The 14,586-nt window shown below is 35.5% G+C and overlaps 1 protein-coding gene across 12 annotated transcripts in view; it reads right to left on the bottom strand.

The window, feature by feature from the left end:
• Positions 1 to 310: 310 nt before the first annotated feature.
• RNF38 (ring finger protein 38) overlaps positions 311 to 14,586 on the bottom strand; it is a 104,907-nt gene continuing 90,631 nt past the window's right edge. For all 12 annotated transcript variants that reach the window (XM_016130298.2, XM_036238388.1, XM_036238389.1 and 9 more), the window contains 6 exons: positions 14,382 to 14,543; positions 13,970 to 14,076; positions 12,609 to 12,693; positions 8,960 to 9,081; positions 5,755 to 5,854; positions 311 to 4,311 (listed from right to left, as the gene is read on the bottom strand). In XM_016130298.2, coding sequence (XP_015985784.1) covers positions 4,249 to 4,311; positions 5,755 to 5,854; positions 8,960 to 9,081; positions 12,609 to 12,693; positions 13,970 to 14,076; positions 14,382 to 14,543 — 639 coding nt within the window. In that variant the 3' untranslated portion in view covers positions 311 to 4,248. The remainder of the gene's footprint in view (positions 4,312 to 5,754; positions 5,855 to 8,959; positions 9,082 to 12,608; positions 12,694 to 13,969; positions 14,077 to 14,381; positions 14,544 to 14,586) is intronic.

Genomic DNA, 14,586 nt, shown 5'->3' with positions numbered 1-14,586 from the left:
TAGGACAGGAGTTGTGGGTGAGTGCAGGGGTATTTACTAAGCTGTAAATGCCCCTGCTTTAGGACAGTACAAAGTTTGGGTTTCTAAAGACATTCAACGTCCAACACGTACATTGCTGCAAGAATGAGGAAAACATTCAGGACTTCTGAATGCTTCTGTCAGTTCAGTACCGAAGCCAGAGGGCACTACCCTCCCTTAAGCTAAAGAATGACTACTTCCTGAAAGATGGAAGAGAGCCAGAATCTATTTTTAGCCTCAATTTTTGTATTTTTTGTCTACTTTCCTTCTCAAGTAACACAGTCAGCATACATATAAGTAGATTGCTTTTTATTTTCTTCCTTTTTTAGGAAGAAATTTTCATACATAAAATGTCAATTTTCATACATGAAAAATGACAAGCAGAGGCTCCTCTTTCCATATTATGTTGACAGTAAGTTAGACATAACTGTAGCTAATATGGCCAAATTTCCCCAATTATCTGTTGTAATCTTACTTCTTGCATCCTTGCATCTTATGGTTAACATCTACAAAAGAAACTGCTACCCAATTTTCTATCTCTACCGTTCAATAAGCTTAAGCCACATGTGTGGCTACACTCAGCTATCTTTTTGGCCTTTTTAAAGAGATATGCACCAGATGTTACAATGCTAGTTGCTTTTGTTTCTAAGATGTTTGCACAAATGCAGAAACAAAATCTGAATTATGGTCTGATAATTAAATATGGCCACTAGCAGCAGCTTGACAACTCTATCTTCCTGCTGGAATCTTCCAACACCCGTCCCTCCAAGCACTCACAAGCCCCATCGCTCCATAACAGTACTATGACACAACGAAATGTTTTAAGTGTACATCATACATTTATTACCAACAACCCTCTCAACTCCAAAATTGGGCACAGGGATTAAAAATAAAAATTCATTGCACTACTTAGTAAAGCATTACTAGTAACTTTCATAAAAAATGTACAAACTTTGTTAAAAATTTATCAAGCCTTCAAATGATTTGGTTACAGATATTTATAATACGTACATTTAAAACTATATGTTAACTGATACAATGGAATATGATTTGAGGAAATGACTCAGCAAATGATTCCAAAAAAAAAAAAAAAAAAAAAAAAACCCCAAAAAAACCCCACACCCCTGTAAGCTTCCATAATCTGAAACAAACAGCAAAAATGAGGTAACCTAATGTACCCACAGGGGGAAAAAATAGCTTCCTAATGAAAGCTGAAAGATACCTGTGAAAAATAGTCTCATAAATCTCATTCAAAAAATTTAGGAGGCCCAAATTTAAGAATCTTAACAAATCACATTTGAGAGAGTGTATAAAATCTAAATATGCTTTCACATTTCCCAGATTTTACTTAAAAAGATTCAGGACCAAAAATCCTAATGAGATCTTGATACCTGGAGGACTTGACTTATTTTTTGTTTTGTTCTGTTTGGGGGGGGGGTGGTGGGGCAGGGGTGGCTGACAAAAAAAAAAAAAAAAGTCAAAAATAATTCATGCAAAAAGGAAAAACAATAAAAATAAAACCCCACAGCAGAGTTAAGATGGTAAAGCCAATATTGTTTTAGGAGGAAAGAGGAAGAAGGCAACAAACCGACATCTGCCTGCTATCTGGGGCATCACCCAAGGTGACAACGGCTGGGCATGAATCAACTGTTCTCTTTTGCTAGCCACAAAACTGCTCACTATAGCTAGCCTGAGCTGGTTCAGAACACGTGCATGTATGCTCCTAATAGGCACTAACCACTTAATAAGCAAGTCTGCACACATCTAAGAGCCCCATGCAAAGAAAAGATATTCCCAAAGAGAGATCAGTCACAAGAGTGCAACAATTCAGGATTTTACCAAAATAGACCCTGCTGCCTCCTAAATTGCCAACTGCCTCTTAAAAATTTACTGGAAAAGGGATATTATGACAAGAATTCATCAGAAGGAGGGAAGAGCTACTTTTCCTAGTCATTAGTACAATGTGCCTTGTTAATTAGGTATCTTATATAAATTAGAAAAAGTGCTTTACTTGCATGCTTCAATAAAATGAATACTGAGTGTAGTAGTGTTATGTTAGATCTGTACAGATATAAACTTTTTGCAGCTATATAAAAGAGTATGTATAAGATGGGCTTTTGCCATTTTAAACATGATTTTTACTTTAAAAAAAATAAAGATTAAACTACACGTGATTTGTAATGTAGCTGATTATTATGCCAATAATTTTGGTCTTTAACAAACTTTTTATTCATCAGGAATAGGTGGGTAATATCCTAATGATTTAAAAGTAACATGTGCATTTTACCACTGTTTAGATGTATTTCTGATGCACTGACAAATACAGGGGCAAACGGAGTATGCAAAATCCTATTTGTATGACTAGATAGAGGCAACAGTGTCTGGAAAAGGGTAAAATTGTGCTTCTGTATAAATTGACTTTACTGAACTCTAAGCTGTGATAAGCTTATAGAGACCTCAAGGGAAGGCAAGTAGCATGGCAGTAACAAGTAGTTAACACTGTCTGAGTAGAAAATCGACACAGAGCCAACTGAAAGCTGAGTGAGGCTGGCAGCAAGTCATCACAGTCCTGACTGGAATTATGCAGCTTGTGCTAATGCAAACAAAGCAATGACATCAACTGCAGGAAGAGGCAGACAATCTTGAATACACAAAGAATGAGACAAGAATCTAAACACTGCTATAAGACTGACTTTAAATAATCTGAATTATGCTCAATGAACCTATTAAAAAACCCACACGGCTATGTAGTGAAATATTTTCAGAGCAACTAAATGAAGGTCAATTCCTGTTTTACAGCATTATTTTTTTATACAAAAATCAAATCTTCATTTATACTGCAAGTATTATGGACTCCTATTATATTAAATTTTTCTCAAACAAAATAAAAAGAAAAGTAATAAAACATCAAAGCACATCAGATCTAAGGAACTCGAGCTGTCACAGCACTTGATCCATCCAGAAAAAAAGGGTTTTGATGAGAAGCACATTTACTGAAGAACCAGATAACTTTCAGAATTGGAGCTTGGCAGGTGAATATGAACAAATAGTTTTCTTAAAACAATTTAGTTGCCTATGGAAGTCTGAACAAAGAACACACATCAGAAGTCAAGCTGAGTTAGTTAACAGATTTTGTTTTGGTGGAAGTCAAGGAGGTGAGACTTCATGGGACCAGTGGTATTCTTAGAAATATATTACTCAAATATCTTCAGAATAGACTACAAATCTAAACATTAAAAAAATCACAAGTACTTCCTGTAAGAAGCTTACTAGAAATGTAAAGGAAAAAACAAAGTATCAACATTCAAATCATTGATTGAAATGCTAATATTGCTAACTGATGATGTATGATATTGCACCTTCTTTTTGGAAACAGCAAGTTCGAGTTTAAAAACTTTTTCACAACAGAATCAAAAAATCAGGTTCATGGAGTGAGAATCTGTTACACTTTTTTTCTACAGTGACCCACTCAGGACCACCAATGAAGAGAAGGTGACAGCTGCCTGAAGCAAAGGAAGAAGGCTCTTCTCATTCCATTCATTGGGAAGGAAGGGGATGGAGTATTCAATGCTTATTATTGACGCACCCTTAGCAATCAGTGTGCAACAGCAAACACAAGGGAAAAAAACCAGTGTACAGTACTAGTGCTGTTTAAATAACACACCAGATTATACATTGCAGCATAATTAAAACTACACACACGTTCTTGGTACATGCTGGTATATAGGATCTCATACACACATTAGCTACCATGCCCTCACACCAGTAGTTGCACACACTCTCACACACATACAGATACATTTATCACCAACAGCCATACATTGCATTCATTTCCACTCACAGTTTCTGAAGGCTCTATATAAGGTAGATTGCTATATCATCTGGAGCTACCACTTTTTATAAAAGCACATGCTAAAAGATCACGTCCACTGTAATCTTGCAGCAACACTCGGAATGATCACACAAAAACCAGGGAATGTTAGTGCACACACGAAATTAAGCTAAAGAAAAAGTCTTTGGAGTTCCAATCACACGGTTAGTATAACAATCCCATAATTATGAAGACTAATTGTAAGCTTTTATAGTTGATTAAGTCACACAGTGCAAAGAAAGGTCCATTGACCCTTTTGGTAAAGGGAGGGCTGGAAGCCACACAGATTAAGTTCAATGGATAGTCCGTATATACATGTGATGAGGAACACCCAAACGAAATTTGTGCTCTTAGGTTGGTCATTCTGAATCCCGATGCACTTCTGAAGCATCAGCTCGGCAAATTGGGCAAGTACGATTTGCCTAAAACACAAAAGAGAAAACTTGTCTGAATTGTGACAACACAATGAAACATCTTAAAAGCGATGGAACTCTTTTTACTTCCCACAGAGTTTTTATGTTCTTTGTTCCTTTCAGAAGGTACAAAGCAATCATTTAACCTTGTCTTTAAAAAAATACCCCACGAACCTCAAAAAACTTAACAGGCTATCGATAGTTTTTTAAAAGGTTAGTTTTACCATATAGACAAGATTATTCCTTACTAGTTCAGACAAATTTAATAACTGGCTTAAAACTCCATCTCAACAAATGGTACCACCACTTGTTTAGCTACTAAAGACAGCAACGGAAGCATCACCTGCTCTATTGCTTTCAACTATTCATCAAATACTCTCATTTCTATATTATAACAGCTTTCAAATCAGTGCTCTTCTTTTCATTTAATTGCCACTATTCATTCTCCATCTGGCTCAGAACATCCTTATTCCATCTCCCTGTCTCTCAGAAATAATCTCTTCTAGCCCATTCTCCAACCAGTGGCCAGAGATCTTTCTAAAACGTAAGTCAGCCATATCCTTTCACATCGCTTTCAGGATCTAGTCCAAACTCCCTCTTACTTCACAGCGACTTCACAATAAACCAGTCACTGGTGATATCTCTGAACGTCTCTTCTCTTGCCACTCTCCCTCACATTCTAGCTATCAGCCACCTGGAACCTGTGGTTTCCCACCTATTCTCTGTTCTCACATGTCGGGGCTGTGCGTATATAATGCCTTCCTTTTCTGAAAAGTTCAGACTCCTTCGTTCACCTTCAAGATTCAGTTTGAGCTAAACTGGATCCCTTTGTCTGTGGCTCATTTGTCTTCCTTACCAAACTGTGAGGTTATCTAACCCCATATTACTATCTCCTAATCAGAATACTCTTATAAAAAAAAGCCCATGAAACGCAAAGCTATTTAAATTATTTGACTGCATCACATTTTCTTCTACTATTATAAAATACAGAAAATAAAAAGGCCTTGAAATAATTTCATCCTGGTATAACAACTATTAGAATTTGTGTCCTTTGGGCTCCCCGCAAAGGAGAATATGGTCAGAATTAAATAAAAGCACTGGAGGTTTATTTCCCATGTAAATATCTGACAAAAGAGCTCCACAGTGAGGTCCTCTTCTAAATTGTTAGAGGAAACTGGCCTAACAAGTTTGGCCCACACCCCTCTGTAGCAAGGACACAATGATTATCAAGGACAAATAACCAATTTTCGGGTTTTGCAGAATCACTCTCATGATGATGATCGTAGTTAATTTTCACTGGCCTTTTCTCTTCATTAGCAGAAATACTGAAAGCTACGTTTCAATTTTTTCTCCTTACCTACCTTCCACCAACCACGGACTTACTCTACATAAACTATGGTCAGTAAAAAAGAAAATGCAACGTTATTTTCTTCAGAGATGCCATCACTTTACCTTAAGCCATTTGTCGACACACTTGGCATGGAACTCGTGGTTACAGGGTAAAACTCTAAGTAGCTGCCTTGACTCAAAATCACACATGCACACTACACACCTAAAAAAAGCAAAAAGATCATTTAACCATAAAACCAAGTGGTTTTCTATTTCGTTACAACTACTGAAGCCTATGAAACCACTTACCACTTCATTTATCAAAATGTCATTCTATATATATGCCTTACTGCTAAATCGTACACCTAAAACTTACTGGATTTTGTTAACCAATGTCACCGTAATTTAAAAAAAAAAGTCATTTAAATTCGAAGACAAAATAACTGATGAAAAAAAATCATAATGTCAAGACATTCTTAATACTGAAGATATTATAATCAACAAATGGTGCTAGAATGATTGGGTATCCATATACAAAGAAATAAAGTTGGACCCCTACACCTCACACAATATACAAAAATTAAAAATGGAGCAAGGTCCTAAGTGTAAGAGCTAAAAACTATTAAACTCTTAGAAGAAAACAGAAGTAAATCTTTGTGACCTCAATATAGGCAATGGCTTAAGTGATAATACTAAAAACACATGAAACAAAAAAGTGGATAAACTGAACTTTGTCAAAATTATTTTTTTAAACTGTGCTTCAAAAGACACCATCAAGAAAGTGAAAAGACAACTCACGAAATGGGAGATATTTTTGAAAATCAGTAAGGGACTTGTATGTATAATATATAAAAAACTTCTACAACTCAATAATTAGAAATAAGCCCAATTAAAAAATGGACAGAGGAAGTAACAAGGCATTTCTTCAAAGATATATAAAGAGCCAATAAAGTACAGTAAAAGACTCAAAATTATTAGTCAGATAGAAATCAAAACATCAATGAGATACCACTTCACTCCCACGAGGAAGGCCAGAATTAAAGGACCAACAATGAAAAGTACTGGCAAGGATGTAGAAAAACTAAACTTTATACACTGCTGGTGGGAATGTAAAATAGTACAGCCACTTAAGAAAAACTAGATGGTCTCAAAGGTTAAACAGATAATTACCATAAGACCCAATACACCCAGTTACCCAAGAGAAATCAAATCACATCCATAAAAACTCTGCACAAGCATCCCCTAATTTTTGAAAATTTGCATTATGCTACTTTGCTTTTACGAAAGACCTATTTAGTACCTGTTTTTGCTAACTGAAAGAAATCCAAAGAGGATTTTCTCTTTTACACACAAAAAAAGGCAAAAAGCAAAAAGAGCGTTCAGTGTTCATTTTTCAGCAAGCGTCCCAAGCAGCAAGAGTGGCGCTCACTGCACAGCCCTTCCCCAGAGAACTACACTCAGCATCTCAGGATCAAGCCATAGCTCTGACTGTGTCTCTGAACATCTGTGCTTTATCTCAGTTTATTTTGTATACTTGTGTTAGCAATATGTATCCTAAAGTATCAGAAAAGCCTAAGAGAACTCATAAAGATGCTTAGTATAAATGGACGTAAGTGATCAGAGTGGACAAAATAGATATTATGCATGTGCTGAACTTTAGTGTATCCACCATTCATATTATTTATGTGCAGAAAGGATCCTGCAGCTGTGGAAGTTACTACTGGTCTGAAAAGATGGAACTGCCATGAGGAAAGGATTTGAACTGAAACTAAACCAATAGTGAAAGGCCTGAGAAGTGAAGTCATCCAGGAACTGAACATGAAGCACTTGTGTGAGATTTTCAATACGACTGCAGCAACTGTAGACAAGTATGACTTCTGAAAGGGCACCGAGGTTTAGGGCAAGTTTGCAGGATGTTTTGAGTGCCTATGAAGAATTGTATGACAGAAAAATCTGTGAGGCTAAGCAATCAAACATACTGTGGTATTTTAAGCCTTCCACACATCTGCCACAGCAGATGATGAACCCCAACTTCAACATTGAGGCAGACAGGCAAAAAAAGGTGTGGATGTTGGTGACATGCCTGCCCTGATGGAATCAGACAACGATGACCTGTTAAGAGACGACTCTCTTCTTCTCTCATACACTACACCACAGTCTCCTATAACTCTCACCTCCCTACTCTCTGACGACTCAGCCCCCCACTATCAATCACCACCTCTCAGCCTTCCCGATTTCTGTTAGGTTAAACTACACTGGACATACATTATTTCTTCTTTATGCAGGCTGTGTATATCATTTTTGCTTTTACTATATATTAGTGTTCTTTTAGGTTTTATGTGTTTTTGAGTATAATTTAATAGTTTACTTTGGGGTTCTGGAAATGCTCAAAAATTTTTCCATGATAAACTAATGGTAATTGCTTCTTTACGCCATTTTGGCTTATGAAAGGTTTCACGAGAACACTCTACTTTCGGATAGCAAGGAAAATCTGTACATGAATGTTCACAGCAATATTATGAATACTACCCAAAATGTGTAAACAACTTAAATGTCCATCAACTGAGGAAAGAATATGTGGTACAATTAAATATTATTTAGCCATAAAAATGAAGTATTGATACAAGTTATTACATGATGAGCTTTGAAAACAAGCTAAGTGAAAGAAACCAGACTCAAAAGACCATATATTGTATAATCCCATTTATGTGAAATGTCTAAAGTAGGTAAATCTACAGAGATAAAAAGTGGTTTGTGCTGGAGTGGAGAGGGTTTGGGAGAGATGGGAAGTGGCTGCTAATGGGTAAGGAGTTCCTTTTGGGGGGGATGAAAATGCTATAGATTTGTGATAATGGTTATAAAACTCAGAATATACTAAAAACCACTGAATTGTATACTATTAATGTGAATTATATCTCAAGAGGGTTGCTATAAAGAAGAAACTATAAACAGAAGCTTTAGGTAAAAACCTCAAACTTTATATGAGACTTATTAATCGTATATAAAATATCTGAGTTTAAATTAGAAACCATAAAATTTCTACACAACCTAAAAATCCAGAACAGCACTGTCCACTAGAACTTTCTGAAGTGACGGAAGTGTTCTACACCTACATCTTCCAATACAACAACACTAGCTAGTGCAACTAAGAAATTTTAACTTTAATTTAAATAGCCCCATGTGACTAGCAGCTACCTAACTGGACAGCATAGGCATAAGAAATACAGGTTACTTATCTTTATTAAGTTATCTTTGACTCTAAAGCTTTTATTTCATAAGGGCAGAAAAGGAAATTTAACATGGAACGATGTCAGAAAAATGTACTTACAAAGTCTGTTCTGACTGGTGGTTGTTAGGATTAAACCGATAAGAAGGAAGTTGTTCAATATCTGCTTTAGTCAGTCCTCGAGGCTTAGCCTCTCCCAGTCGCTCTGCCAGGTTTAAAAGGGCCTGTTGACGTAAAAGGAGACATATTTTAATCTTTCTTTACATTTTCTATTATAATATTTTTTTAAACTACCATTAGTGTGTAAAAATTTAAAAACATACAAAAGTAGAGATGAGTATAACAAACTTCCACATGTCCATTATCCAGGCACAACAATTGGCTAATTTTTCTTCATCTATTACTGTCTATTCTTAAAACCCAGATTATTTCCAAACAAAGCTAAAAGACAGTATTTCATTAGTAAAATAATTTTGTTTCTTTAAAAGTTGGTCAACTTCAGCACTTTGACATTTTGGGCTAGATAAAATTTTGTTGTGGGGGCAGTTCTGTGCTTTGTAGGATGTTTAGCAGCATCCTCGGCCTCTGCTAGATGTGATGTCAGTACTCTGCCCCCCTCCCGCCCCAGTTGTAGCAACCAAAAATGTTTCCAGATGTTGTTAACTATCTTCTAGGGGATAAAACTGTCCCCAGGTTGAGAATCACTCTAAAAAATAAGACTTTTTAAAAGAATATAACCAAAATATCATCACACCTAAAAAATTAGTGACTTAATATCAAACGTCTGATTTGTTTCAGTTATTTTCAAAACACTTTTTAAAAATAGTTCAAATCAGGATCCAAATAAATCCGTACATCACTGTTGCTTGATATGTCTTAAGTATCTTTTATGCTTATATTTGTTGAAGAAACCAAGTCAATGGCCCGTAGAAATTTCCAGTTTGAATATTGCTGACTGAACCTCCCCACCCTGCTTGAGTTTGTTTCCTTTTCCCCTGCACTTCTTATAAATTGATAAATTTGACCATTTCCAAAATAAAGCTCATCTAGTTGTTAGTAGCCTCAGATGGAACACTGGATCCACTAATTCATTAAAAATGGCAAAATGGTAACATTCTATCATTCTTTCTTCATTTATTAAATACTTCTATAATGAGCAACTTCCCCATACTAAATTATAATCAGAAGTATAATTTATACACAAAGTGCAAGATAAGTAAGACCAATGAGTTTATTTTCTGAAGTATCACTATGAACTCATAGATTTTAAAATAGCTAATGTATTTCAATATATTGCACCTATTCTGCTTACTTATTCATTTAATTATTCATTTGCTTTATCCTACAATCAGGCAACCTTTTGTGTGCTGCTTTTCCCCTTTATAGGCTACTACAGGGTTAAGAGAATGGGTAACAAAGAAATGATGACAATGAGAGGAACAGAATTTATTTCTCAAAATTTCAGTAATTAATGCTGTGATAGCTATGTTTTAATATGATGATGTCACAACATTGCTTTTGGTACAGCTTTATTTCAAAAACTGAATCACCTAAATAAATTGCTCCCTCTTATTGAACATAGATGCTCCTTCTAAATGCTAGGATAGTAAATAGTTAAATCTAATTGGTGCTAATTACATTAGCATATAAAACTTAGATAAAATTTATGATAGAGCTGATATATTTTTATACCGCTACTGTGTATGCTATAGGACACTTATGTCAACTAATACAAATATGGTGATTATAGTCAATAAAATATGTTCATTAAGCCCTTATTGGACAAAAAAATGTAAAGATAATCAAGCTTTCAACAAATATATATGATGTAGTCAAGACAACTGAAAGCAAGACATGATTAGTATGTATGGTTTTATGAGAACAAAAAGGAGGGAGAGACTCATTTAGATCTGACAATGGACTAGAAATGCCTTTCACAGAGGTAGTTTGACAGCTATGTTTCGAAATACAGAGGAAGGGGGAAAAGTTCTTAGGCAGAAAGATCAAGGGGAGTAAAAGCATTTAGGCAAGAATGTACAGGGTAGACTCAAAACATAGTTTTCTGGGCTAGGGTGTGTTGTAGGTGTGCACACTATGAGACAAAACCAGAAAAGCCAATAAGACTTTTTAAATTTGATTACAAGTATGGCTTTGCAGAAGATCAAACATATTCAACCCAAAACAGTGCAGAAAGGGATTCCGACGTCGAAAACATAATATTTTTCTTACTGGGATAGTATCACTGTTTTTTCCATTGGTATGTATACAATCTGTTTAATGAAGGGCTTTCCTTTTCAGCAACATGATTACAACTTTAGTACAGAATGCCTAAGGATAACCAACTCTTACCTCTACTTTTTTTCTGCTCTGTACAAAACTAACACAAAATGTAGAAACAAAACCATAGAATACAGCATTTGGCCTGATCTCTTCCTCACACATTAAAAAAAGCCAAAGGTGCTTTAAAATTGTGTTTGTGTGTATGAGTCTCTACTCCTTGTCCCCAGGTTCAATTCACCTTAAAAAACCTGTTCCAACAAGATGTCATGAGAATGATGGTTCAACTTAGAATTTTTCCACTTTATGATGGTGCAAAAGTGATACACATTCAATAGAAACTCGCTAAGCTATGGTGTTTGGTAGGTTAAATGCATTTTAACTTATGGTGCTTTCAATTTATGATGGGTTTACTGGAATGTAATCCCATCATAAGTCAAGGAATATATATATGTATTCATATTGTGTAGAGATTAGTGAAGCCAGTGTGAATAAGATAGTTGGTAATATGAAAACAAAGTCATATAGTCACTCATATTCAACATATCCGAATCCAAATTTGCCTTCCAACCCCTAAACTACGACTCCTACTACGACCTCAAACGATACAATGTCAGCATCAACCAAATTAGATGGTATCATTTACCAGACCTGCTGTCATCTCCTGCCTTCTCTGCAGGCCACTGCATTCCTTTTTGCAGAGCATCTTCTTTTGTAACCCTCCCACTCATATCTCACCCTGCTATAAATCATTCAGTGACCCAATACTGTTGATTCTAGTGTTAAAATGTCTTTGAGGATATACTCTTTTCTATATGCACTTACCATAATTCAGACCTTGGTTTTATAATTTATTACCTGACCTAGTAAATAGACTTCCCCACCACCAACTTCTTAATCATGTCCACCTACTCCTTCTACTAGCAGAATTTTAACTCTTAAAGGTACAGATCTGATGCCATAAGCACCAAAAAACTCAGCAGCTCCTTCCTACCACAATATTCAAAATTATGTCGTCTTTAGCAGGACACGAGTACAACCAGTCGAGCTTTTCAATCAAATCTCCTCCTTTCCCTTTAGCTGCAGACTATATGTAGTTCCTCAAGAATATCCTGCATTTCCCTGTCTCAGTCTTATGCATGAAAACCTTTTCCCATCCTTCCAAGAACTGACTCAAATACTTCTGCTTCCACAAAATCTTTTGAGAACATTCATTCATAATTCACTATTTTCTCATTTACATTTCTTCAAAAGAATTATAAGTAATTTTAATAGAGCACCAAAATCTGTCTTGCTATGAGAGCTGTGTGGTACATCACAAAACATCCTCAAGGATGCTCAACACTTTTTTGACATATTTGTATTTCTTGATATATACAAAGGATTCGCCTAATGTTTAACAGGAAGAATGAGTTGAATAATACTTTTTATGCACGTAATAATCCCCAAATTAATCCAAAGTTCACTTACTAACCTCATAATTTTCTACTTCTCCATCTTCCACATCTAATTCAAAGCTGAAAGTTGGGCCTACTGCAGGTGGCACTGGAAGCATTGATCTGCAGTAAAAATAACCAACGCAGCATTGATACATTACTATATTACTTCAATGAACAGGATGGAATAACAAAGCCATGTGCTACAGGGACAAAGAACAGTCAGGGTTAACCAGTGGCAATCCTTTAAAAAAACTGCCTTCACCAACAATAAAGAATTAAAAACTGATAGTAAAAAAATATCCCTCACAATGGCATAAAATCACATGAAATATTAGGGATAAATTTACCAAAACATGTGTAATACTTGCATAAAAAACCCTAAAAATACTGCTAGGATAAACTTAAAAAGATAAATAAATAGAGTAATATACCATTTAAGGAGATTAGAACATTCAAAATTAAGATGTCAATTTCCTTCCAAAATTTATCTATAGATTTTATGCAATCCCTACCAAAATCTCAGCAAGTTTTTAAGTAGAAACTGATGTGCCGATTTTAAAATTTATGATTCACACAAAAGACTTTAAATAAAATCATTTTAAGAACAAAGTTGGGAGATTTATCTGATTTTAAGACTTATAAAGCTATAACAATCAAAATAGTGATATAGGTACAAGACCCTCTGGTATAAAGACAACATTTCCTGCTTTCCTAGAAGGTAGTTATAGACATGAGACTAAAATTGCCCAATGAAATGTAGGCAGGAGTAATACACACAGCTTCTAGAAAGTATCTCTGAGAGGAGACAGGTGGGCAGAGAGATCCATTTTCATTTTTGCTCTCTGGAATGTAGAGCATGAGGAGACATTAAATCATGTAGAGGAAGCCATAAAATTCTGAGGATGGTAGAACTATCCCTCAGAGTTATGGGGCTAACAAACCATTCTTGAATTGCCTACTTCTGAACTTCATTATATAAGAGAGAAAAAAAGAACTATCATGTTTAACCCATGGGTGTTTCCATTACAAACTTAATTTCTAAGGCATAGAAATAACTTCTCTCGTCTTCCCTTGAGAAGCAGCAACATCAAAAGCTAGATAATCAAAGAAGGAGGCAGGTGATGCTAGATGTAAAAGCAGCAAAAATTTTAAACTTTTCTACCTTATGATTTGATAAACCTATTTTCTAGCTCACAGACTTCTTCTTCCCCCACTTCTGCTTGTCCTTGCTCTTCTTTCTTTCACTCTTAAATGGTTCCCCCATCCCAACCCCTTAACATCAAGTAAAAATATCTAACACACTCTAAATTATATACTACACAGAAGACACTCATAAAGGAAAGAGAATCTCACGGGTATCAAAATTCAGAACTCATTAAAGTAATAAAAAACTTACAACACATATGGTAGTAAGCTGGGATGATAAGGGGGAGGTGGTATTGGCTGTTGGGATCGGTATCTGCTACGTCCTGTGAGTCTCCGAGGCATAAATGGAGGATAAGGCTGTAGGAGAAAATGTTGAAACACTCTAAGATCATTCTGCCTTTACAACTATTTAATCTGTTGAATAAAGTCCCTTCATTTGTAAAACTCTAGACAGTTCTTTCCTCTTCAAATGTATTTAGTATTTTTTAAATGTTAACATAGATGGAACAACATACACTTAAGTATATTTCTAAACGCAAGTTTTTCAACCAAATGATTTCGGCAGTACATTTAAAATTCTAAACATGCAGTCACATTGAAACAGGACTCAAAACAAGTTATCACAGCAGATAATAAATTAATAACAATAAATGAAAACTTACTACTCCAAAGGACACCTCTTGATGCAAAGGATCATGTGTTAAGAACTGCAAAGGAGCTGATGGAGGTAATGTTGGGGGATGGGCTGATGGAGGGTAAGTAAAACCTCCTACGGGAAGATGTTCTCCTAAGAGTTCCACTTCATTTTCTATCCTTTGCAGAGGCTGAAGAGGGAAAAAAAGCCAACCAATGTACTTTGTATTTAGG

Source organism: Rousettus aegyptiacus, unplaced genomic scaffold (assembly GCF_014176215.1).
Source record: "Rousettus aegyptiacus isolate mRouAeg1 unplaced genomic scaffold, mRouAeg1.p scaffold_m13_p_3, whole genome shotgun sequence".
In the NCBI taxonomy this organism is placed as follows: Eukaryota; Metazoa; Chordata; class Mammalia; order Chiroptera; family Pteropodidae; genus Rousettus; species Rousettus aegyptiacus.
This window is presented reverse-complemented; position numbering and strand designations above follow the sequence as displayed.